Source organism: Megalobrama amblycephala, linkage group LG22 (assembly GCF_018812025.1).
Source record: "Megalobrama amblycephala isolate DHTTF-2021 linkage group LG22, ASM1881202v1, whole genome shotgun sequence".
Lineage (NCBI taxonomy): Eukaryota > Metazoa > Chordata > Actinopteri > Cypriniformes > Xenocyprididae > Megalobrama > Megalobrama amblycephala.
This window is the reverse complement of record NC_063065.1, coordinates 24,302,935-24,327,396: the sequence shown is the minus strand read 5'-3', so window position 1 is coordinate 24,327,396 and position 24,462 is coordinate 24,302,935. Positions and strand designations below refer to the sequence as shown.

At 37.4% G+C, this 24,462-nt stretch overlaps 1 protein-coding gene across 1 annotated transcript in view; it reads right to left on the bottom strand.

Annotated features, from left to right (window-relative positions):
* LOC125258261 (rho GTPase-activating protein 21) overlaps nt 1–24,187 on the bottom strand; it is a 74,055-nt gene extending 49,868 nt beyond the window's left edge. The window contains 3 exon segments of the mRNA XM_048175159.1: nt 13,855–13,876; nt 15,524–15,709; nt 22,480–24,187. Coding sequence (XP_048031116.1) covers nt 13,855–13,876; nt 15,524–15,709; nt 22,480–22,761 — 490 coding nt within the window. The 5' untranslated portion in view covers nt 22,762–24,187.
* Nucleotides 24,188–24,462: the final 275 nt, after the last annotated feature.

Here is a 24,462-nt window from a genome sequence, read left to right as displayed (position 1 = left end):
AAAGAATTGTTGGTTTAACTTAAAGTAAGTTACCTGGTTGCCTTAAAATTTTGAGATCATTGAAATTAAAAATTTGAGTTTATACAATGAAGGTGATTGAAACAGAGACTCAAAATATTATGTTATCTGAACCACATTAATTACTGAAGTTGATTTGACAAAAGAAAAAATGTTGTGGTAACAAATCATGAAAATAATTTTTTACAGCACAGTAAATGTCACTTTTAATCAATTTAATGTATCCTTGGTGAATAAACGTATTATTTTTTAAATTAATTTTTTATTTTTTCTTACCCCAAACTTTTGAAAGGTAGTGAATCACAGTTTCCACAAAATATTAAGCAGCACAACCATTTTCAACTTTGATAACAATAAGAAATATTTCTTGAGCAGCAAGTAAACATATTACAATAATTTCTGAAGTATCATGTGACACTGAAGACTGGAGTAAAAATTCAGCTTTGGGAATAAATTACATTTTAAAATATATTAAAATAGAAAACAGTTATTTAAAAATTGTATTTAAATTAAATTGTATGTAATTACAATTAGTGAGGACAAGAAACTTTGGCCTTTGGTAGAGTATATCAGGGCCTTTAGCCTGAGACAGTCAGCAGTGAAAGAACTTTTGCATACAAAAATGGTAAAATATTTATAACATCCCCATCCCCAATTTGATTGGCTGATTGCACAAATGTGTAATATGTTCTCTGGTTGATACAATGAGCTGTGCCAAACTCTGCTCTATATTCTTGTCTCAAGTATTTTCCACTCTCTCTATTTGACCTAATCTTTCCCCCGTCTTTTTTCCGTCTCTGTGTGTGTTATTTTGGCTAAAGTCTCTCGTGCGCAGCTGGCCCTCCTGTTGTTTTGTGTTGGATAATGTTGTTTGGCAGCGGTTGGGAGGACGCCCATTCCCTTGATTCCCCTCAACATTACACAGCAGGGCCAAATTCCTGCACAACACAGCACTGACTCTCTCTCTGTCTCTCACTCTCAGACAGAGGAGGAAGAGAGGGAATGAATAAGAAACTCGACTTGGTATGCTGCACAAGTGTAAAATAAAGACATGAATGCCCATCTTTCATCTGACTGACAGAAACTCTTGTGAACAGAAAACTGAACTATGCAACTTTTTAAACCATGATGGTATTATGACAGTGCATGATCCATTTCCATTTCAATTAATATGAAATTAATATAATTTAAAATGTATTTCCCTAATCTACACATATTTGTTTCATATATATATATCCAAATTGCAAATCATTTGATTTGAAATCCAGTATACGAAGCCAAAAGATCAGTGACCCAAATGTGTGTTCTTACCCATCATCACTCTCAACTGTCACTCATGTCTGTTGCCTACAAACCACTCCTCACACACCACACATCTCAATAAGAAAGCTGCACAAGCTGCCACCTCAGTTTAACAAAACAAACAAAACATGTATACATCAATCCATTACAGAGATCACTGTAGTGACTAGTCATGTCTGGCATTAGCTTACAGTTTTTTTCATTGGTAATACATATCAATATCAATATCAATATCAATATCTAGAGAGCATGGTGATTGACAGATATATAAGCCAATTTTTGGGATTATCTGCATTTTTTTTTTCCACATGGTTAAATAAAATAGTTAAATAGTTAAAGGTAATGTGTTTCAATAGTTTTTGATATGGTACAGAAATTGGTACAGAGAACCGTGAAATTTTACTGGTAAAATACCATCTACTGAAATTTTGGTATTGTGACAACACTAGAACACAGTATCTAACAGTAAATATTTTAGTAGTATGCTCATATTACAATGCATATTTAATTCATCAAGAGTCAACAGAAATAATTTTGGAAATAACAATTGCTAGACCTATCTGTGTATCTTTAAAGTTGCCCTAGAACCAGTTTTTACAAGATGTAATACAAGTCTAAGGTGTCCCCTGAATGTGTTTGTGAAGTTTCAGCTCAAAATACCCCATAGATTTTGGGTCATCATCAACTATGCACCAGATTCAGGCTGCGGCCCCTTTAATTCGTGCGCTCCCTGTCCCCCCCCAGCTCTCGACTATAATACAGTGGATTTACAAAGTTTACACAGCTAAAATAACCCTCAAATGGATCTTTATAAGATGTTCGTCATGCATGTTGCATGCATGCGTCGGATCATGTGAGTATAGTATTTATTTGGATGTTTACATTTGATTCTGAATGAGTATTGATAGTGCTCCGTGGCTAAAGCTAACATTACACACTGTTGGAGAGATTTATAAAGAATGAAGTTGTGTTTATGAATTATACAGACTGCAAGTGTTTAAAAATGAAAATAGCGACGGCCCTCTTGTCTCTGTGAATACAGTAAGAAACGATGGTAACTTTAACCACATTTAACAGTACATTAGCAACATGCTTAACGAAACATTTATAAAGACAATTTACAAATATCACTAAAAATATCATGTAATCATGGATCATGTCAGTTATTATCGCTCCATCTGCCATTTTTCGCTATTGTTCTTGCTTGCTTACCTAGTCTGATGATTCAGCTGTGCACAGATCCAGACGTTAATACTGCCTTGTGTAATGCCTTGAACATGAGGCTGGCATATGCAAATATTGGGGGCGTACATATTAATGATCCCGACTGTTACATAACAGTCAGTGTTATGTTGAGATTTGGCTGTTTTTTGGAGGTCTTTTCAAATGAGATTTACAAAAGAAGGAGGAAACAATGGTGTTTGAGACTCACTGTATGTCATTTCCATGTACTGAACTCTTGTTATTCAACTGCCAAGGTAAATTAAATTTTTGATTCTAGGGCACCTTTAATATAATATAAAATGTTTTGAATGGATAGTTCACCCAAAAATGAAAATGCCATCATCATTTACTCATTCTCATATCATTCCAAACCTGTATTACTTTATTTCTTTTGCAGAACACAAAAGAAGATGTTTTGAAGGATGCTGGTAACCAAACAGTTTTACTTCGCTGTTGGGAAGTAAAACTGTAGTAAAATATATAGTTCTGTCATGAATGATGGCTCAGGCTGATGGGTCTTAATGCAAGCTCATGAAAATTACAGCATTAACTACTGGCACAAGCTGATTGCTCACACATTTAAATGGCTGGTTACATTAACTATAGCAGTTTTCAGCATGCTTCAGAGTTCTTCCAAAACCCTTCACCTTCCCCAGCTCCACCTGTATAGATCTGCTATTGGTTATTGATATTCGTGCAGCACTGTGTCTTACTCGCAGCAGTGTATTTGGCATGTATTGGCAGTGGCAAGTTCCTGTACTTGCTCTGGAGCAGCAGCAATAATCTGCAGCAGTGTAGCAGATCTATTCCACCAAAACCAAATACATTAACATTGTTCACATCCATTACCATGCTAACAATCTTCAGAGAGATGTCATGATAGAAATATATAATATATATATATATATATATATATATATATATATATATATATATATATATATATAGGGTTGTAAATCGGACAGTTCATCACGATATTGATTCTCACAGCCAGCGATACAATATTGTGATACCTCAAAAAAATGTATGCAATTCATTTCGATTCAGGGGTATACTGTTCAATATTATATTTTGTGCCTATTTTACATAGTTTAAGACCAAATGCATTGATCCAATATACAGTAATGTTACACATGCACTTTCTTTCTCATCTGTTTACATAACCGACTGTTTTTAGGATATTCACGAAGATGGGCATTTTTACATAATTTTGTCTTTATTTGTCCATTCAAGCATAAAAAGAAGCGAAAGAGAACTCACTCTCTGGGCCCTATCATACACCCGGTGTAATGCGGCACCGACAAGTGTTTTTTGTTATCATTTTTACGTCCTGCGCCACGTTGTTTAAAAAGAAAAAGCATTTGCACCAATTTGTGTGCCCATGGCCGTGCTGGTCTGAAAACGAGGTGTGTTCAGGTGGATCGTTAGCGCGTTGCTATTTTGAGGCAACTGAAATAGACTGCGCCATTGACCAACTGAAACCTGGTCTAAAGTCAATGGTGCAATATTTGTTTTGTTATTTAAAGAGTGCATTAGTAACATGCGCCAAATAAAAGGATTACAATGTAAAAGATTATTCTCTGCATAAAGATAAAAATGTTTTGGTGGAATCCGGCTTGTCCCGTAAATGGTCTGCTCGTGTGCTTTAACCTCACGCACAAGCAGATCCGTTTCCTCGCTAGAGAAGCGTTCAGTTTTTCCGCTTGCAAATTCTGCCATGTAAATAGCGAATCCGCCATGGAGCGAGCGCAACTGGCTTTTAAAGGGAATGGGAGATGAGACTGATTGGTTTATTGCATGTTACGCCCAAACACACCCATTACTCATTAAGAGAATAGGGACAACCCTTTTAGACCATTTTTCCTGTTGTTAAACTAGCAAAAGTGGATTCGGACACACTCTAAGTGCACTTGCGCCGTGAGCTTTAGACCATGCGCTTAGATCAATAAAATAGGGCCCTCTGTGTTCTTGTTAGGAATGTGCACAGACACAAAACTTCTCTCACAGGGCGCGAGTAACGAATTGAGTTCTCTTTGGCATCTTCTTGCGCTTGAATGCTTAAATTGGCAAGGCTTAAAACACTTGCATCTGATAAAGTTTCATGACGATTCAGCATTGGCCCGATCGGTTCCATCAACTTTACCGAGCGTCTTTCACACTCACCCCTGGCCATACATGCATATATAAAGCCAAAATATCAATTTTGAAGAGACTGTGTTTAATTATTTAAAAAATTTATGTTTTTTCCATTTCCTGAAAAGTAGCGGTTTTGGACATACAAGGAAAGCCATGCAGGGAAAGGGAGTAAATGATGACAGATTTTGGGTGAACTATCCTTTTAATAAGTCTCAAAAAATGAATCAAGAAAAATAAACTACGACTGATATTACTTCCAATATCAGGTCAAGTGCATTTCATTATGGGATACAGTATTCCACACACGTTGCTCTGTTTTTAGCAAAATCCTGTATACTGCACACAGTATGCATAATACATACTGCAAGAAAATAGTGCGATATTATCCTATTCAAAACACACAACACTGGACCTGTTCATCTGTAATCAGGTGCAGAAATACAGCGGAGGTTGAGGACAGCAGCCAAGCTTTAATGTGACAGCAGAGCCAAAAGCACATTGTTTTTGGGAACCCAGAGCTCTCTTATTTACGAGCATTCTTCATATTTTCAGTCTCCAGTCAGGCAGCACTAGTGTAATAAAGCAGCAGAGACACTAGAGTCGGTGTCTGGAGCGAATCCAAACCGAGTCTGGCCCCCGAGCTTAAGGTGGGGTTTTACTGGTCCTCCAAGAATCATGCAGAATTCTATTTGCTTGTGCTCTTGCTCCCATCCCTATCCTCATGGACGCCACCCAAAACATTGGCAAGAAAATAAAATGAAATGAAATATCTCTGGCATGTATTTTCACAGAAAAGGAAAACAAATATTTGAACAGATGTTGACTTTTTTATTTGTACTGCATATTTTTTCAACTGTAGCAAAGTCTTAAAGCAAAACACAATGGGGAGAATTCACTACGAATGATCTGTGACTGCTGATGTTTATTTGTGAAAGGCTCCTAATTTTGTTTTGGAGGTCTCCTACAATAGGTTTACATTGATTTAATTTTCCCATAACATACATTTCAGCTTCACCTCTTTTCCCATAGTGGCTGAAACAGTTCGATAAAGCATTCAGTTTCTCTAAACCCCTTCTTTCCAAGAGCCTACTCTGCTCTGGTCTGTTGTGAGTGGTCTACCGCTTACAGCACATGTTGGAAACAAAATGCTCATTACCATATCTGAGTTTCAGCTCCGAAGGCTTCCTCAGCACTTCTATACACAGTGATATGAACAGTGTTGATGGTGATGATCAATTCATGCCCGAGTCCTCATCACTTGGAAGTGGATTTGCTTTCGCAAAACAGAAAACGGCATTTTCCGAAGAGTTTTCAGAGTGGGTGGGGCTACCTGGCACAACACCCGCAGAAATCGAAAGTATAATTCAGATGGAATGCATGGTTGTAATGTATTGGTTGCATTATATAATGAAACTGAATGAAATGAAAAAAAAGCTACTAACTGTTTAGTTAAATTGCCCCAATAAGTGAATTCCCCCTCAGCTCAACACCTTACACATCTCATTTGAGGGTGAAAGGAATGATGGGAAATGATTGAAATATATTCTGGGCTGTACAGCTTTAAAGCAAAAGACAACAAACAAACACACACAAACATTTTGTCATTCTTTCAAACACATTTTAAAGGCAGTGAGAGCACTGATCTCATAAAGCTGTTTATACACAGCTCAAATTGGACGACATCCAACCATTCCACCCAGACTGTCTGCACGTGGAGAGCAGATCTCCATCCACACACACGCCTGTGGCTCATTCTGCATATACGTCAAACAAATAAACATCCTAATTACCGTGAGGAAACATCTAGTCCTATGCAATGATGAGAAGCAAAAGAGGAAGAAAACAGTTTGTCTTGTTCAGTGACATAATGTGGAAACCAAGAGGAAATTTCTCTGAGGTATTTCTTAGTGGTTGTTTGTTCATATCACAGCAGATTAAAATTTGAATAAACTCCCACAGGCAGATGAGCGCAAAATCTTGATTCAAATACTTTTCACTCGTTGCATTTATAGTTCACCCAAAAATAAACACTGTGTCATCACTTACTCTCAGGTCATTCTAAACCTTTCTTCCTTCTGTAGATCACACATAAAATATACATACTTTGGAAAATGTCTGTTTTTTCCATACAATGAACAAAGTCAGTGGGTCAAAACAATATTGGACCCCACTTTTTATTTTTTTGTATGGTCAAAAACGGTTCCCTTTCGAGGGAACTCAACGCTGAGCCAGCTGATGCACAGTCTCGTTTCCTTCTCTGGGGACCATTGAACAAACCACTGAAATACTGAAAATATCTCATAAGTGGTGTTTGCTAAAGGCTGGCCCACACTAGAAGATTTTTAAAGGAGTGATGAACTGAGAAATCAAATTTTCCTTGAGCTATTGACATATACAGTAAGAGGTCATCATACTATAAGAATATCCTGTAAGTTTCAGAACTGAAAACTTCCTTGTTAGTCCAATAAAAGCTTTCATTGACACCAGGCCCAGAAAACGACAGGTTTTTCAAAGTGGTTATCTATGACGTCAAAGGACAGCAAGCACCGTCTCCGCAGAAGATCATCAACGCCTACTTCATCACTGCCTATTTGGCCCCGCCCACCATTTCGTGCATGACATGTAATAAATAACATAGGCCTACATGGTGCTAAACCAGATTGAGCTACCAAGCAATAAACATGCCATTGAGGATTACAAAATATTGTGCAGTGCCTGGACTCGAACAGTAATGCGACAACATGTAAGTAACTTTGTTAATTCTAATGCCTGATCTGATATTAATGATTCATGTACTGTCAGATGTTCTTTGGCTATGTGTCAGTAAATCAAACCTGTGACTAAACATCAACTTGCGTTGTTTCTCTTAGTAGGATTAAAATAATCTGTTATTTAAATGGTGATTAAATTACATAAAGAAAGCGAACAAAGAAAGCTCCCTTTGTAATCGTTGGAGCAGCGCGCGCTGAAGCTGTCAATCAAACAGCGTGAGTTTATCAGTGACTGAGTTTTGGACACGTGCAAAAACTCCCGTTTTATTCATCGGATCTCTTAATTATATCGCGTTTGCACTGTTAGTTATGATGAAAACATTTTTTTAGTGTACAGAAATTGAGTTGCAATGTTACAACATGTCTGTGATCGGCTACAATGTTCACCTCTGCAACCTTTCATGCCACGATCTAAATATAATGCCATAGATCTAAATGTAATGTAGCACTTTCATGATTAGTTAACCTTGAGAGCTGTAATAGTGAAAATGTGCTAAAAGTTTTCGAGAGAGTAATACTTGGCTATTTCAAATGTAAAGATGTTAGTCAATCACAGTAGTGGGCGTTTACACTTAAGTCTCACAGCAGACATGCCCCAGAGGGTTCAGATCAGAGGGCTAAAATCAGGGTAGGAAAAATGCCTTTTCAGAAGAGAGTGTGGGCGGGCTCTCTTGGCAAGAGCACAGCAGACACAATGAAATGGGTTAGTACATGGTAAAATTCATAAATATTACGCCATCTAAACATTATTTTAAGTATATACGGAGTGTCTGGAACAATCTTTGTCATAGAATACACTTGTTTGTTCACATTGAGTTGACAGTTTGAACATTCTTGTGCCCATTTATTTATTTTCAAGATATTGGGTGAATTAGCCAGTGTTGTTTTCATTACTGCTAAAAAGCTGGGAACACAGAATGATATTAAAACTCACATTAGATGCTTTTAACATTAAATAAAGCACATAAACAGTACCTGATATTATCATTGGCATACTTTGTGTTGCTGTTCCAGCCGCTCAGACACAAGTTGGGGAAAAACTATGATTAACATGGAAAAGATACCTTTTAATCGCATGTTGCGGCGTCACGTTGCATGTAGTTAGGACATGGTGTAAGTGATTGACAGCTTCAGTGATTATAAAGGGAGTGCTCTTTGCTTGCTTTCTGTTTATAACCCAAATACAATTTAAATAAAAGTTAAATAACAAAGTTTCTGGATTTACAACTGTATTTAAATGCATGATAAACAATAACAAAGTTTACTTATGTTTACATGTTGCTTAATTGTATTATTTACTTATAATTATTATCATCATAAACAATTATATATATATATATATATATATATATATATATATATATATATATATATATATTTAAAATATTTAAATAAATTGGTAAAATATTTCCAACTATGGTACCGAATGGCTATGGTACCAAAATTCCATGGTATTTTACTGGTATTGGTACCAATTACTGGAATTTTGGTACCGTGACAACCCTAATCGGGTCTTTATCTAGGATTGTTGGAAGGGGATAATGGGCACAAAAATCAGCTCAATTATCTTGTATGTGTGGGTGCCTTAAAGCACAAATCACTATGATAAGAAGAGGCATTCGAGTTATATATAGAAACCAGAATATAATAGAGACTCTTTTGGGTTCTTTTGACATGGGCCAGAAATCATCTAACAACCATCTAGAAATTTTATAGCAAGCACCCAGAGCACACTCTGAAGTTTGAAGAGTATTAATGCCCTTCGGGCAGAGTAATACAAACTGCTAAATGAAGGCGTGTGTTACACATGCGGGCAGCATTTCCTTAACACTACAATAAATCTGTGTGCGTGAAAGTCTCAGGTTACACACCCCCCGTTGCAGCACTCTCTGGAATGCACCATTTAGGAACGGTTACGAGAAATTTCTGCTGCTCAATTTCCTGCAGGAAAAGCTCTTTACCAAATCTGTCACTGAAAGGCCAATCAATTTGCAACAGCTGTTCTAGGGAACATCCCTACAGAGACGTCAGCTGTAAGGGGTCATCAATATGTCTTTTGCTCTGGTTGTAAATTGGCTGTGATTGGTGCCTTAATTACTAAAGACAATTTAGCACGTTGGAATTACTTTAATTTGTGAATTAGTTTCCAATTTAGGCATACAGAACTTGACTGCAATCAAATTCAAAATATAGCAGGCCTTGAATGCCTTTTTGCTTTTATATAACCACAGTGCCCTCCACTATATATATTGGCACCCTTGGTAAATATGAGCAAAGGTGGCTGTGGAAATAAATCTATATTGTTTATCCTTTTGATCTTTCATTAAAAAAATTGAAATTCTCCAGCCATGACTTCCTGTTCCAAAGGAGTACAAATATGAGAAAACACAAAGGCCAAATCCCCTTAATAATTTGTCACAATAAAACCAAAGAATATATTTCTGATGTGCAGCAAAAGATTGTTGAGCTTCAAAAAATTTAAAAGTGGATCGGCTTCTACGGTCAGATGAAACTAAAATAATAAAAAAAGAGCTTTTTGGCAGCAAACCCACCAGATGGGTTTGGTGCACACATGGATAAAAAGTACCCTATGCCCACGGTTAAATATACTGCAGGATCTTTAATGTTGTGGGCCTGTTTTTTTTGCTGGAGGTCCTGGACATCTTGTTCAGATACATGGTATCATGGATTCTATCAAATACCATCAGATATAAAAATCAAAACCTGACCGCTTCTGCTAGAAATCTTATAATGGGCTGTGGTTGGATCTTCCATCAGGACAATGATCCAAAACAAACATTAAAACCAACACTGAGTACAAAATGAAGCTTCTGCCATGGCCATCCCAGTCCCCTGACCTGAACCCTAAAGAAAATGAGTAGCGTGAACTGAAAAGAGGAAGCACCAACATGGAGCTGGGAATCTGAAGGATCTGGAGAGATTCTGCATGAAGGAATGGTCTCTGATCTCGTCAGGTGGGAAAGGACGTTGCAATAATTGGGTGCCAATAATTATGGCCAACGTGAACTAGAGAAAAACATTTCATGAGATTTTCCCCCTACTTTCAATTGTTTACTTCAATGATAGGTTAGAATTTTGTGAATTTTTTGAATGAAAGATCAAAAGGATAAACAATGCAGATTTATTTTCACAGCCGCATATGCTCATATTTACCAAGGGTGCCAATATTAATGGAGGACACTGTACATAATAAAAATATTAAGGACACAAATGATCATTGAAACGGTAATGCTTTATTTTAGGGTCTTTTAACTAGTTGCTTATTAGCATGCATATGACTAGAATATTGGCTGTTTATTGTAATTATTAAGCACATATTAATAGCTTATTCTGCATGACCTTATTCTACATTCTTAATCCTACCCAATACCTGCACTTAACAACTATTAATACGCAGTAAATTAGGAGTTTATTGAGGAAAAAAGTCATAGTTAATAGTGAATATGTGTTCCCTATACTTAAGTGTTACCATTGAAACATTTAGTTGGTTTCATTAAGTGCCATCCTTCTATACAGAAAAAGCATCTAAGGTTAAAAGTGTCCTGGAATGCCGTATTGACCAATCAGCAACTGAGAGCCTGATTTATACAGTAACTGTTATTACATCACAGGCAACATTACAGACAAGTTCATCATGAGCAGGCAGGACTCATACTAAAGGGTTTCTATGGCAAGGAGATATGTTGAAATGAGGGAGTGTGTATGCAGCAAAAATTATGAATACGTGCAGCAAATGAAAGCCAGAGTGGGTTTTCCTGTTGTCATGGGGCGTATCAGACGTGATTCGGATATCAATGAAGGCAAATCTGACAAACACTGCAGCAGAACAGAGAGAGAGAGAAAGAGATGGTGCTGCTCTGACCAAACTAAATCAAAAAGATCATTCAGAAACTACACTCTAAAAATGTTTTGGCTTCCATCTAACTATCTATTGTTATGCAAATTTTGATGGAAATATTTGATATGCACAAATACTATAATGAACTATTACTGAACAAACATTTTATGGTAACAAACTATTGTTAAATACACCACACTAGAATGTAAAAATCCTGCAGAAGGTGGTTCAAGACCTGGTTGTGACACAATATTAGTGTAGACACTGAAAAACCCAAATCTGGACAGACCTTGCCAAGGGCTCCAACATTGCCATTATTACCATATATTTACAACCACCTCTCATATGCATAAACATTCACTTTGCTACGTAAATTTCTGTATATAGAGGGTATGCATTGACATCACTTTCATGCCCCCTTGGCAAAACATCCTGCAACATGACTGACTTTAGTAGGGGAAACTGAGTAATAGTAAAACAAATTATTATCTGCTTAAATTAAAGGCAGTTTAATTTGACAGTGATCCTCACAACTCACCAAACAACCAATGGTCCATGGACATTGACATGTGGACAGGAATCGGGTTGCCTGACATTTATATGTACCAGACACCGGGGAAATACATAAAGTAAAGCCTGTGAACGCATTATCTGCTAGACAACATTATAAATACAATATAAGTAGATCTTAATCTGGATGATGACTTATGTCATTGTTATACATCATATCGCCAAGCCCTAAAATTTGTTAAATCACCAAAGCATTTTAGACATGACATCATGAATTTCTGTGAAACTGCTTGGAAACGATGTGTATTGTGAACAGTGTTGGAGGTAACTCTTTACTTGAGTAACATAATCAGATTACTTTTTCAAGTAACTAGTAAATTAATGCATTACTTTTTCAATTTACATCAAAATAAAAGTTATTTTTTCAAATAAAGTAACACAAGTTACTTTTTCACATTTATTGACAGAGCTCTCCTGTCCTCATGTTGAGAGAAATAAAGTGCAGATGTGTTATTGTAGAACATGCATTTACTCATCTCACTTGCACAAAAACATTCAGTATTCCTCAAAATGAATAAAAACAGTGAAATGCAAGGTCAGAATTTTATGCAAACCTGTAATAACTATATTAAATTACACAAATATACTTTATGTATTTAATCTCACTTTATTGTCTTTGCTGCTGACCTAGAATGATCCAATTCAACCATACTAAGAAGCAAAAACTACTTTAGATTAGATTTAGAAATAAGAGTGTTGAACTTCCTTCTCCTGTATCCTATTCTTCTGTGTTCCAGAATGGAAGCACAGCTGAAAGGTTTGTTTGAGCTGCGCCCTCTACTGTACAGGTGTAAATATGCATTTCCTTCCACTTTAGGCTTATTCATTTAACTTTTAGTGTGAATGGGCCTTAACATTTGCCAAGAAATATAACTTTTTTGTTGTTAATAAGTATCGCAAAAGTAATGTAACACATTACTTTTCATAAAAAGTAACTAAGTAACGCAATTAGTTACTTTAGGGAGTAATGCAATATTGTAATGCATTACTTACTTAAAAGTATCTTTCCCCAACACTGATGCTATACAAATAAATTCGAAATGACTTGGTCGTACTTCATTGATGAGTTGTCAATACAATATATAACCTAGGGTATGATTTTACCCCCAAAATGAACATATCTGACACATAATTGTTAACTGCAAATCCACGTTTCACTAGCCTGGATTAGTTGTTTTTACGAATTGCAGTGATCCATTTTATTCTCTTTTCTTTAGCATTTGGCAGTCTATAAAAAGATGCTCTGATTTTTTGTTGAATCTATTTGTATAGTAATTTGCAAAGCTCTATACTATTATAGATGTGTTTTGTGTGTTTTTCGCAGAATTTAAACTCCAACAATGCCACTCAGTGGGTGTAAACGCAGTGACTCCGCCTACTGTCACATCATGTGCATACCTTCTATACTGGAGCCCTACTCCTGTAAACCTCTGGTTTACTTCACGGCTACTGATCTTTACTTTGCTGTTTTTCTGCTGAAAAAAAGACCTGTGCACATTTGTAACTCCACAAACAGTCATAGCACTCCTCTGCAGTAACCAAACACCAGCCCACAGCTGATCAACCACCACAGAGCCCGCTGCACTGCCAGCTGGGAGTTTTCCTGCCCCGGGCGCGAGCATTAAAGATTTCCAGCCAATTCACATGGTCCAAGGTCAGATGCAGGCCACTGAAGATAACACCTCACTCTCATGACAGACACAGCAAATACAGACCTGAAGTTCTGAGAATCTCCTCCCTATTATTATGAAGCATGAACCTGGTTTCTCCAAAATCATTAACATGGCTATTTTTGCAGGGATTATCTTTTGTTGGCTTACTTGGCTATGTTCTTGTGATGTCTCACACATATAAGCTTTGAATGAATCAATGACTAACTCCTGCAGTCCAAGACACAGTCATGGTCAACGTCTCAGACAAAAGCCTTAAATAAACAAGCGTGGTGAATGTGGATCACAGACTGGATAAACTCACCTCTGCTGCTATTGTCTTCATCCTGAAAGAGAGAGAAGATGAAAGAGTGTTAAGACTCAGATGTTTCAAAAACATTCACAGAATCAAGAGCTTTGTGGGACTGAAATCATGTTCCATTTGAAGTGTAATCCTAGAGGCACCTAAAACCTAGTTAAGCAGAAAACTTATTCCAGAAAACTTTAAATTAATAACAAATTATTAATAAACTTACAATTAAAATAAACAGATTAAAAATACTGTTCTAAAGTTTGGGGTCAGTGAGACAGAAAAAATTAATCTCATTCCTATATGTTTTGTTGTCATATATCTGCCAGTCACAGGGATTAGTGTGAATCACATGCTTGCTAACAGTAACTAATCTGTTAGGAAGCATTATGTGAAAACAGTTGATGGTACAATAGCATTATCTAGACGCTTCATTACTGATGGTTGGTGATAGTGGGAGAACAGAGCTTTAATCTCTTTATGGACGAGTGGCCATATAAAGATATAGTCACTCAGATATAGCACGAAATAAACATGAATGAACAACCAGTGCAATATAAATAAAGCATGTAGGCAATGTCACATAACGCTGCATTTACCTCAGGAAAGACATTCAGTGACCATAAACTCACTAGTTAGCTAGAGAGAAAAAAAAAAAAAAAAAAACTCTAGGGAGGAGCATTTTCTAAAAATTAAAAACTACATTACATATGTTTTACTTAACCTGTTGTTTTCATTATTTGATGTATGTTTGAATAAATCTGTCATGAAAATAGTACAGTCCCTTTTAAATATTTATATTTCAACAACAAACTGGAGTAGGAACTGTTACATAATTAACAAGATGATATAAAAATGCCTTGTGTGCAATTTAAATGTTTATATACAACTCAGATTATTAAATAAATGTAACTGATTATCATATAAACTTTTTATTAGGTTTCGGTTTTTTTTGGCTAAATGAAAATGTTAATTTTGGTTTCAGTGTGTCAGTGAAAAAATTAATTTCAGAGCATCACTACTACGAACAATATTCCATTACGTGGCAAAAAGTTTATAACAGGCTTGACAGTAGCTGATGAGGAAAACTTGGCACTCTTGAGACTGGTCAGCTTTAGAGGGGTAGTTCACCCCAAAATTTTGTCATTAATTACTCACCCTCATGTCATTCCAAAAGATTTTCGTTCATCTTTGGAACACAAATGGTTTAGTCCAAATTTTCTGAAGAATCTGTTAACTTTATATAATGAACAGATTTCATCAAAAAGATCTTCATTTGTGTTCTGAAGATGAATGAAAGTCTTATAGGTTTGGAACAACATGAAGGTGAGTAAATAATGACAGAATTTTCATTTTTGGGTGAACTAACCCTTTAACACTGCAGTGGAATATGCTGAAATACACAATTTATTTCTATAACCCACAGTTAAGTACATTCACAGCACTGAGAAACACGCAAAGCAGCACTACAAGCTGTTGTGAGGCCCTGTAGATGTTTCCCCTCCCTGGCTGAGATGCAAATGTCATAAAGAATCCTATTATTGTATGAGGAAGAGCACTAAAGGTAAACATTTACTCTTAAGCACATATCTGCTGGAGAGGGAGAAAAGAGTCTCTGAAGCTGAATTGTGTTTATGAAGCAAACTGACAAAACCAAACTATCACTCTTATGTTGTGAGCTGACCTTGAGAGAGGACTGCACGGCTGATTCGGGCGGGTACACAATAAAGTGACGGAGCGTGAAGCCAAAGCCATGAGAGGTGCGGCGTAGGTGCAATGTTTTAGGCCCTGGCCATGAGAAGGGCTCCTCTTCAGCAGCCGGAGACAAAGCTGATGCCTCGCTGCGCTCACAACCATCCTTCTGTTTGGCCTGAGAAAGAGAAAAAAATACTAATAATTAGTCATTCAGATACTTTCATCCAATCGCAGTACATGTATTACAGAAACAATCCACATAGAGGAAACTAAGGTTATGTTTTTGGCTCAAGGGCCCTATATTCATCCTATAGCTCTACAATCAGTTATTGCAGTTACCAGATCAGATATTCAACCACCCAGCTACACAACCTATTCAAGTTAAATTTCTGTATAAACACAAATCTTAATGTCTTGACATTAAGCAAGCAAACAAACAAACAAACAAACAAATCTACTGAACATGTCAACTGTTAGCACACAAAGAGTACACAAGCATATGACACCCTTATATTATATTACATGATTTTATATTATATTTTATATGACAGTTTGTTCTCAAATCTGATTGGCTGAGAGCGTTTTCCAACCGTGCGATCAGTGCTGAAACGTTTCACCTTTTTGTATTACTCGGCCTGTGGTGACTGTCATGGCGGGAAAGCAAATCCACCATTTTCTTGTCCCAAATACTACTGTTGTCGTGTAACAGAATTTAGTTTTAAGAGTTTTTTTTATGCAAAAATGTAGTTAGTTAGACTTCAAATAGTAAGTGACTCATATATAAACAGCACCTATTTTACAATTTGTGTAGAAGCTTCCAGAGATGTGAGCTCCAGGCTGTCAGCGGCCATTCAGCACTCATGTACCCGCCGTGAACAGCTTTAATTTTGGCCAGTCCTTCAGGAATTTGCTGCTGGCTCTTATGTAGATAATGGTTAAATATGAGATATAATTCATTTTGGGTATATCAAACAGGCAGTCTTTAGTCTTATTAATCTATTACTTGTTCCAGAGCAAATCGATAGGTTAAGGACTATGTTAACTTTCATAACTTTATATTTAGGCTATATTTAACTTAAATCCTGTATTAGAGCGCTGCTTTTGTACATTTGACTGAATTGTTTGCTTGTGTTTATTTTTATACTAATTGTCTTTTATAATGGCTATTGTTGTTCATTTAAATATTATTGTTCAATAAATATTATTTTATATACATAATATGCCATATCTGGTATTGAGAAAGGGTCCGTTAGTGATCATGATATGGACTTCAATGAAAGTTAAATTATTACGGCATTAGATGGTAGCAAAGACTGTCTTTATGAGCAAGTCAGTAGCAAAGACTTACTGAAAGGGACTAAGGTTGTAAACAAGGAAGTTGTTTTAGCACTGTCATAGGAAATCCCCTTAACTGTTAAAAGACAAAGGCCTCAGCGGACATACAAACTGATTTTTTAAAATGGATATAATATTATGGACATCAAACTGAAGAATGAATGCTATATCAGATGCAGGTAATACACTCGCTCAAGTGATCGCGGCGGAAGGAAGTAGTTCTGCACACACAAAAAAAGGTTTTTAAAGACACTCCGTTGTTTCTTATTTATTTACTGGCTTGTGCCGTCGAACTGTTGTATAAATGCAATATCACACTCGGCCTGAGGCCGAATCACAGCCGTGCTGATATACAGCCATATCGTACAGCTACTCGTGTGATATTGCTTATATTATATTATATTATATTATATTATATTATATTTATTTTTTTTTAAATCTAACCCTTCATTATATAGTTAGGGTTAGTCTTGTCTGAATGTATGCCAGTATTTTTTATTTAATTTTTTTATTTTGTGTGTGTATTTAAGATGTTACAAAAATATGATGATACTGAAATTTTAGCCTGTAAGATAAAAAAAAAAAAAAAACATCCTAAGGAAAACAAAGTTGAGTAATTTGACATTTGAGTACAAAGCTTACAGTGACCCTTGTGACAATGTTTCCATGTGACAACTAGCCCCTGTCTCACCTATGATCATAATTTATAAATGGTTCTGTGATTTATTTTGCCACATGTGCAGTATAATACTGTTGTCAATTCAAGAAAGGTTTAAAAGAGTTTGATCTCTGAGGGTCTTTTTTTTAATGTGTTTGACCCAAAACTGACATGGTAATCAGTGAGAGTGAAAAATTCTTTGAAGAAGCTAATCCTTACACAAAGCACTCTCTGTCCCAATGCAGAAGCAAAACATTTGCCTTTTTAACCTGGTACATCAGCACTCACACACAGACTCTTGGTGTTCTAAATGATTTTCAAAGGCACAGAATTGTATTATGATCAGGATATGCAGATAAACTGTTGCTTATGAGCAAACCATGAGACCAGGACATAAGCTACCATTGAAGAAGTTCATCAAAGTTCATTGAAGCTGAGGGGGAACTAGCGTCAACACACAGAACTGCAAAAATAATGACTGTTCTAATTGGTCACAGTATTTACAATTGAAAAGTACTGATAAAAACATTCAAATACATTTTTTACCTATTATGTATTTTGATGCTCATTAGTTTACCGCATCATTAGCTTAGCAACATGCTAACATTAGACTCAGTAGGAGTCTAAATAACATTATCAACAGTAAGTGTGTTTTACATTAGGCATGCTGTTACACAATTAAAATATTGGCTTTGAAAGCAGCAGTCTATTTAGGGCCGGTTCACACAGAACACGTTTTTGCTGTTAAAAAAGTGAGACACATGCAGTGTAGCCAAATCCACAGTTTTCCCGCCGAATTGGGCTACTTTCACACAATGTTGCCGCGGGTTGTTTTTTAGTGCGCGGTTGAAGCAAAACCTGATTTTTACCCCCTGGAAATGAGATTAGGCTGGATTTGGCTGTGATTGTGTGGGTTTTGAATAGCAATTGGGCTGGTTTTGTTATGCAAACCTTGGACACAGGTTAGTGCAAAAAAATGGAAGCTCTTGAGATGCATTTTTAAAAGCTGAAATTCTTGAGCACCATGTTTTTAGAATGCCATGTCATGAGAGACGTTACAAAAGACGCGAAGGCAGCGGTTAAAGACAACCGTTTAGCACGTTTACTCAGAAAATCAATGGAAAAGTAGCACAGCGGAAAGGAAAAACGTGTAAATGTGTTCTGTGTGAACGGCCCCACCTTAGACAGTAGAAGCAAGACAGAGCTTTGGAACAGAGCTGTTCTGTATCCATACGGTATCTGAAAACAATGGGTTTCTCTTAAGGGCAGAAGGTATTGAAACAGAGTATCCTGTGAGTGTTTGTAAAGCATCGCTGACATGATTTTACACATCTCAAATATCTGCCATGACAATGACGGTCGCAGAGAAAAAAGCTCTGACTCAACCGAGACGTTTCTTTCCATATGACCACTTGACCAACACATATGTGCATGCCCTGCACATCACGACACAGTCAGTGTTTCTTGACACCCGTATCTCTAATGTTCTTCTGGCGGGGTGAGGAGCTAAGTCACATTGTAGCGTCTGGGCCAGTGACGTCAGTCCGTCCTCTGTATCCTCAGAGGAAATTTGTGACATTTACATTATGAAATAATGGCAGCAGAATCTCATTCCACCACAGGGTGTGTGTTTGTGGTAGGCTCTGACAACACCACATTGACTCTGGGTCACTCTGCCTGCCAAACAGACCAGACTGTGGTCTAGCCCTGCAGGAGATGGATGTATTATAAGGGAATGGATGTATTTTAGCTTGTGGCTGGGCTCAGGTACAGACAGCTGCAGATGTCTCTAGAGTCTGGGCTGGGCTTTTACACAATTGAGCCTGAACATGACATCACCAGATTGAATTAAATTACTTACATTTTGTGTTGGACACAGTTCACTACAAACTCTCACAAAAAAATGAGTGAAGTTTGGAAAGGCATATTAGCATTACTACTAGTCCCATACTATTTGTGTGTAGTATGCAGTCTGCATTCTGTGAATAGGATGCCAAAATTTTTATGACTTTTAACATTTCCTTCTAATCAAATATTTGGCCACATTGCCAAGCAGTGAGACATTTTTATAGATATCTTGATAAAGTTGAAAAATGACCACATTATAAGTACACTAGACAACTTTCTATATATGTATTTAACCTGAAAAAAATGTATAAATTATAACTATATATTATAGTTTACAATTATATTAAATGCAACTTGCTGAACTTTCCATTGCAATTCAATTTCAACTTTAAATTTAGTATGTTAAAATATATTTACTTTAAATGCAATATTGAACAACATACTCGTACTAAAATTATAATCATGTTTTACATGTGCTTTAGTATGTTTGTCAACACATCAGTATTTCTTTGAATAATAACTTTTAATATTTTACTACTTCTTTAAAGCATGATCTAAAACTTAATTTGACATTAGTACAAAGTACATTTTTAAAAAGTGTGTTAAATATATTCATAAAAGTACTCTTTTTTTTTAAATAGTCTTATATAAGTGGAGTATAATTTCATTAATATTACATGATCTGCAAGTACTTTCAAGATTTTAACTACACTACCATACAACATTTAAACAATTAAAGGCCAATTGACACTGACAGATACAGACCAACGCCGACAGTCACCAGATTACAGCACCTCACTTCTCAAACATTCTAATTCCAATTCAGCATGTTCAATTGGCGAAAATATGATCTGACAGACACCGACATGGGTAACACGCTGTTCCGACAAAACTGTCTGTTGCCGTCTGTTGGTGTAGTGTGAGTTAGCCTTAAGTGTACTTCTTTTTCACAAAAAGTAGAAAGGCGGGAAATGTATTTGCAATTTCGGAACTTTCTGGCATCATTTTGTGTATTCCACTGTGTGAATGATTCTTTTTCCCGTCTTTACTCTGCTTTACCTGCTACCTTGACTCATACACGTGGTTTTCCAACAACACCCACTATAATACCGCATCTTTCCTCTGCCTTTCATTTTTCATTTCCCTACCATTAGCCAGTCATAGTCGTTGTGGCGGGCACACAAACCTGTTTCCAATGCTAAATTTAACCTGTTAAATTATACATCTGGAAAAAGCTCTCATCTGAATGGTGGAATGTCCAGGAGACGTGAATGAGTGCCCTGTGTGAGAGTCCTTCACACCAGAAACAGCATCATACAAACTGGCCAATCCATGAATAACACACATAATCCCAATGGTCACATTCAAAAACTAATCAAACAACCACATTTCACTACCAAGTGCATTAGCAAGTTACAGTACTTTGGGACTTTACGAAGGAGGGGTGTGGGTTTAATGGGTTTCAGAAACTGTCTGTACAGTACTTGGTTTGAAATCATATTCATGTGTTCTATTGCCAGAAAAGTTGACATGAGAAAAAGCTGCTCATTCAGCAAAGATATTTCTCAGCCCACCCAATCTACTGCATCTTATTTGTTTGTCTAGAAAGAAATAGGATTAAATTGAGACTATTGGCAAAGTCATTTTGCCAATACCAAGACACCAAAATCTAATCCCACAATGAATGAACCCAAACTTTTCTCACCAAATGATTTGAGGTATACTATCCACATTCATTGTACAGCTATATTCCCCTATGTCATCCAAGATGTTTGTCTTTCTTTCTTCGGTTGGAAAGAAATTAAGGTTTTTAAAGGTAAATATTCTAGGGTTTTTCCTCCATATAGTGGACTTCACCAAGGTACATTGGGTTGAAGGTCCAAATTGCAGTTTAAATGCTGCTTTAAATGGCTGTACATGATCCCAGTTGAGGAATAAGGGTCTTGTCTAGCGAAACGATCTGTCATTTTCTAAAAATGCTCGTCTTGCACTAGCTCTGTTGGAAAGGTCACGCGTGACGTAGGCGAAAGTACCCACCAGTATCTACAAAGCGAACATGCAAGGACTGTCAAACGGCCTTTACAAGAAAAAAAACATTTCCACCCTACCGCGGTACTTCTGCCTACGTCACGCGTGACCTTTCCAACGTGATTAAGAAATGCGTGGCACATTGCAGAGCTAGTGCAAGACGAGCATTTGTGAAGCATTTATTTCTTTTTAGAAAATGGCCGATAGTTCCGCTAGACAAGACCCTTATTCCTCGACTGTGATTGTGTAGAGCCCTTTGAAGCTGAATTTAAACTGCAATTTGGAACTTTGTACCCTGGTGAAGTCCACTATATGGAGAAAAATCCTGGAATGTTTCCTCAAAAACCTTAATTTCTTTTTGACTGAAGAAAGACACAAGTGAGGTGCTGAAATTTTAATTCTGATGTGAACTAATCCTTTAAATAATAAAAAAATAAAATCCATTTCATGAAACTTTCCACAGCTAAGATAGATTAACTTCTAAGCAATAACATTTTCTTGCTAAATGCTGTCATGACGAAATACACAAACATTCATGTGCGTCCTGTAGTTATGGCAAGCGTGAGTCACTCTTGAGCCACAGCGGAGCTCACTGTGAACACATAAACATCTCCCTTTCTGGAACACGCACTTTTCCAAAGATAAAAACATAGAAACAACTCAACCACAACCCTGTTCTCCAGATGAAACCATCATCCACAGGGTTTGGCTTAAAAACGTGAGCAAGTACCCAATCAAAAGTCCGTTCAATCCCAAGGTTCCTCTTTTGGGACCGTTGCTTACATAGGAACAATAACTGAAACGTGAAACCAGGGCACGTACACACACAGTCGCCTTGCTGTGAAAAATATGTTACATGTTGGCTCAATGTAGGAGACCTAACCAACCACCCTGGATGTGAATGACGCACAAAAGCATTCCTGAGAGCCATCTCCTCGCCCCCCTCAGCCCCGAGTAACTCAATACACCGCTGGGAGCCTCTGCCCTCCATCCCGCTGCACCACCAGACTGTCACTATGAACCCATCTTCTCCTGTTTAGTTCTGCTGCTCTAAACCTAGATCCATAGATCCTTACCCAAGACCGCATGCAGTTCCTCGGAGATGTCTTCTTCAATCTGCGCCAAGAGACATCCTTCTGGGCCTCCCGGAGCCCCAGTTCCACGTCCCCCCAGTATGCCCTGGCCAGGAGCTGGAACCAAAGACAGGAAGTGTCCGATAAACAGCCATCCACCCCTGTCAGACAATCCCAGGCACAGTCTCCTATTGCACAGGTACACCCAGTCACATCCACCTGGTCCGAGCTGTCCTTCCCAGGCAGAACGCAGCCGGCACACGCCCCATTCCTCTGAGTGAGCATGGCAAAGCCTGCTGGTCCTCACTGTGGCTGCTTTCCTCTGCTGATCTTCTGATGATGTGATTCTTTCTCGTTTTTCGCGATCCCTCCCTCTCTCTCTCTTGCTCTCTCTTTCAGAGTGGGAAGGCAGAGTGCACATGCATGAGGTTTCCATTGAGACACGGAGCACGTCGGGGAAGAGAGTGAAGCAGGGAAAGAGACTGTCAGAGTGCAAACAAGCACACACATCTGCCTGCCACTGGATGAGATGGCTTTGTCTTACTTTCCATGTCCCTAATATGTTTGTTCTCCATTGCTTAGCTGCAAAGCTACTCTACCATCCCATCTCAAACGTGCAAGATTCATTTAAAGGGGTCAAATCAAGGAAAACAGAAGTCTCTTAAGCAAGCATTACTCTTACGGTAAGCATTACTATTACTATTGCTCAAAATTATGGTTAGTCATCTTAACCGTAACCCAAATAATTAAAGTCAACAAAATGCAGCATCACTAACATTATACAGCTGTTCAGGTATTTTGAATGAAAAAGAACTTTGCCGTGAGTATATCGGGGCCTTAAGGCATACTATAAGATATACTTCAAACAAAGTTCTTTTTCATTCTTCGTTTAGGGGTAAAACGAAGTTCGAAATGCGTGAGCTGCGATATACTATAATCGAACATCTGACACCGCCCACACCTGCTGAGAGTGACGGTTAGATGAATATGTAAATATGTGCCGTACACTTTCTTTTCAGTAACAAAAACACAACAAAAATGAAAAAAACTTCAAGCATTTTTCATAGAAAGCCTAAGAAAAGCATCTGATCATAACAACATTGGTATGTTAACACGAGCTCTGCAAATTAGCTAGCACTTCAGTCACGTAACAATTATTTATATAGCATCTAAAATAGATGTTTATTCAATATAATGCTTAAAAGCCAGCAGCTTTACAGTATCAAACACGAAAAACGGTGTCAGTGCCTCATTTCATCAGAAGCACAACTTCATTTTGTACTATAAAGCGGCTATCCAGTGTGTTCATGTTTTCACCCACGGAGCTCTAACCTCAACAAACTCTACAGATCAAAGGAGTCAGAGAAGACTTCCACGCGAATGAAGGCGGAGCCTCAGCGCACACCTCTTATTACGTTATCGTCAAGGACCAATGGTGGCATGAAGGTGTTTTGCAGCTGAAGCAAACTTTTCGAACTTCCAAAAAGAACACAAATTGAACTTAATTTTGGCCTGATTTTGTTCGAAATGATGTCACATTAGTTCGTTCTTCGATTTCGTTTGAAATATATCGAGGCCTTTAAGGGTCACTAGCCACTTTTCCCCTGTTGGACCAGTGCAAGCCAGAGCTAAGAACGTGCCGGGCGGGGCCAATAGCCTCGGACCTTGACCACCAAGGCCAAAATCAAGTTGCGTTTCCGCTGTTGAACCAGAAGCCCTACAGTGTTACCCTAAACACATCCTTAACATGCCTCCATAGAACAACGTCACACAACCCACATTTCACCAGCTGAATGAAAACTAGCTAGATCGCAAACTGAACCTGGCAGAAGCGAACATTTGGTCTTTACTTAAAGACTTGAGATTATTTTGACCAATGTTTTATTGGTCAAATTGTTACAGTGACAGTAATTTATAAATTTGTGTTAGAAGTGTACATCAACCAAACTGAATCACATACCAATTCAGCTTGCACCTGCTTCCATT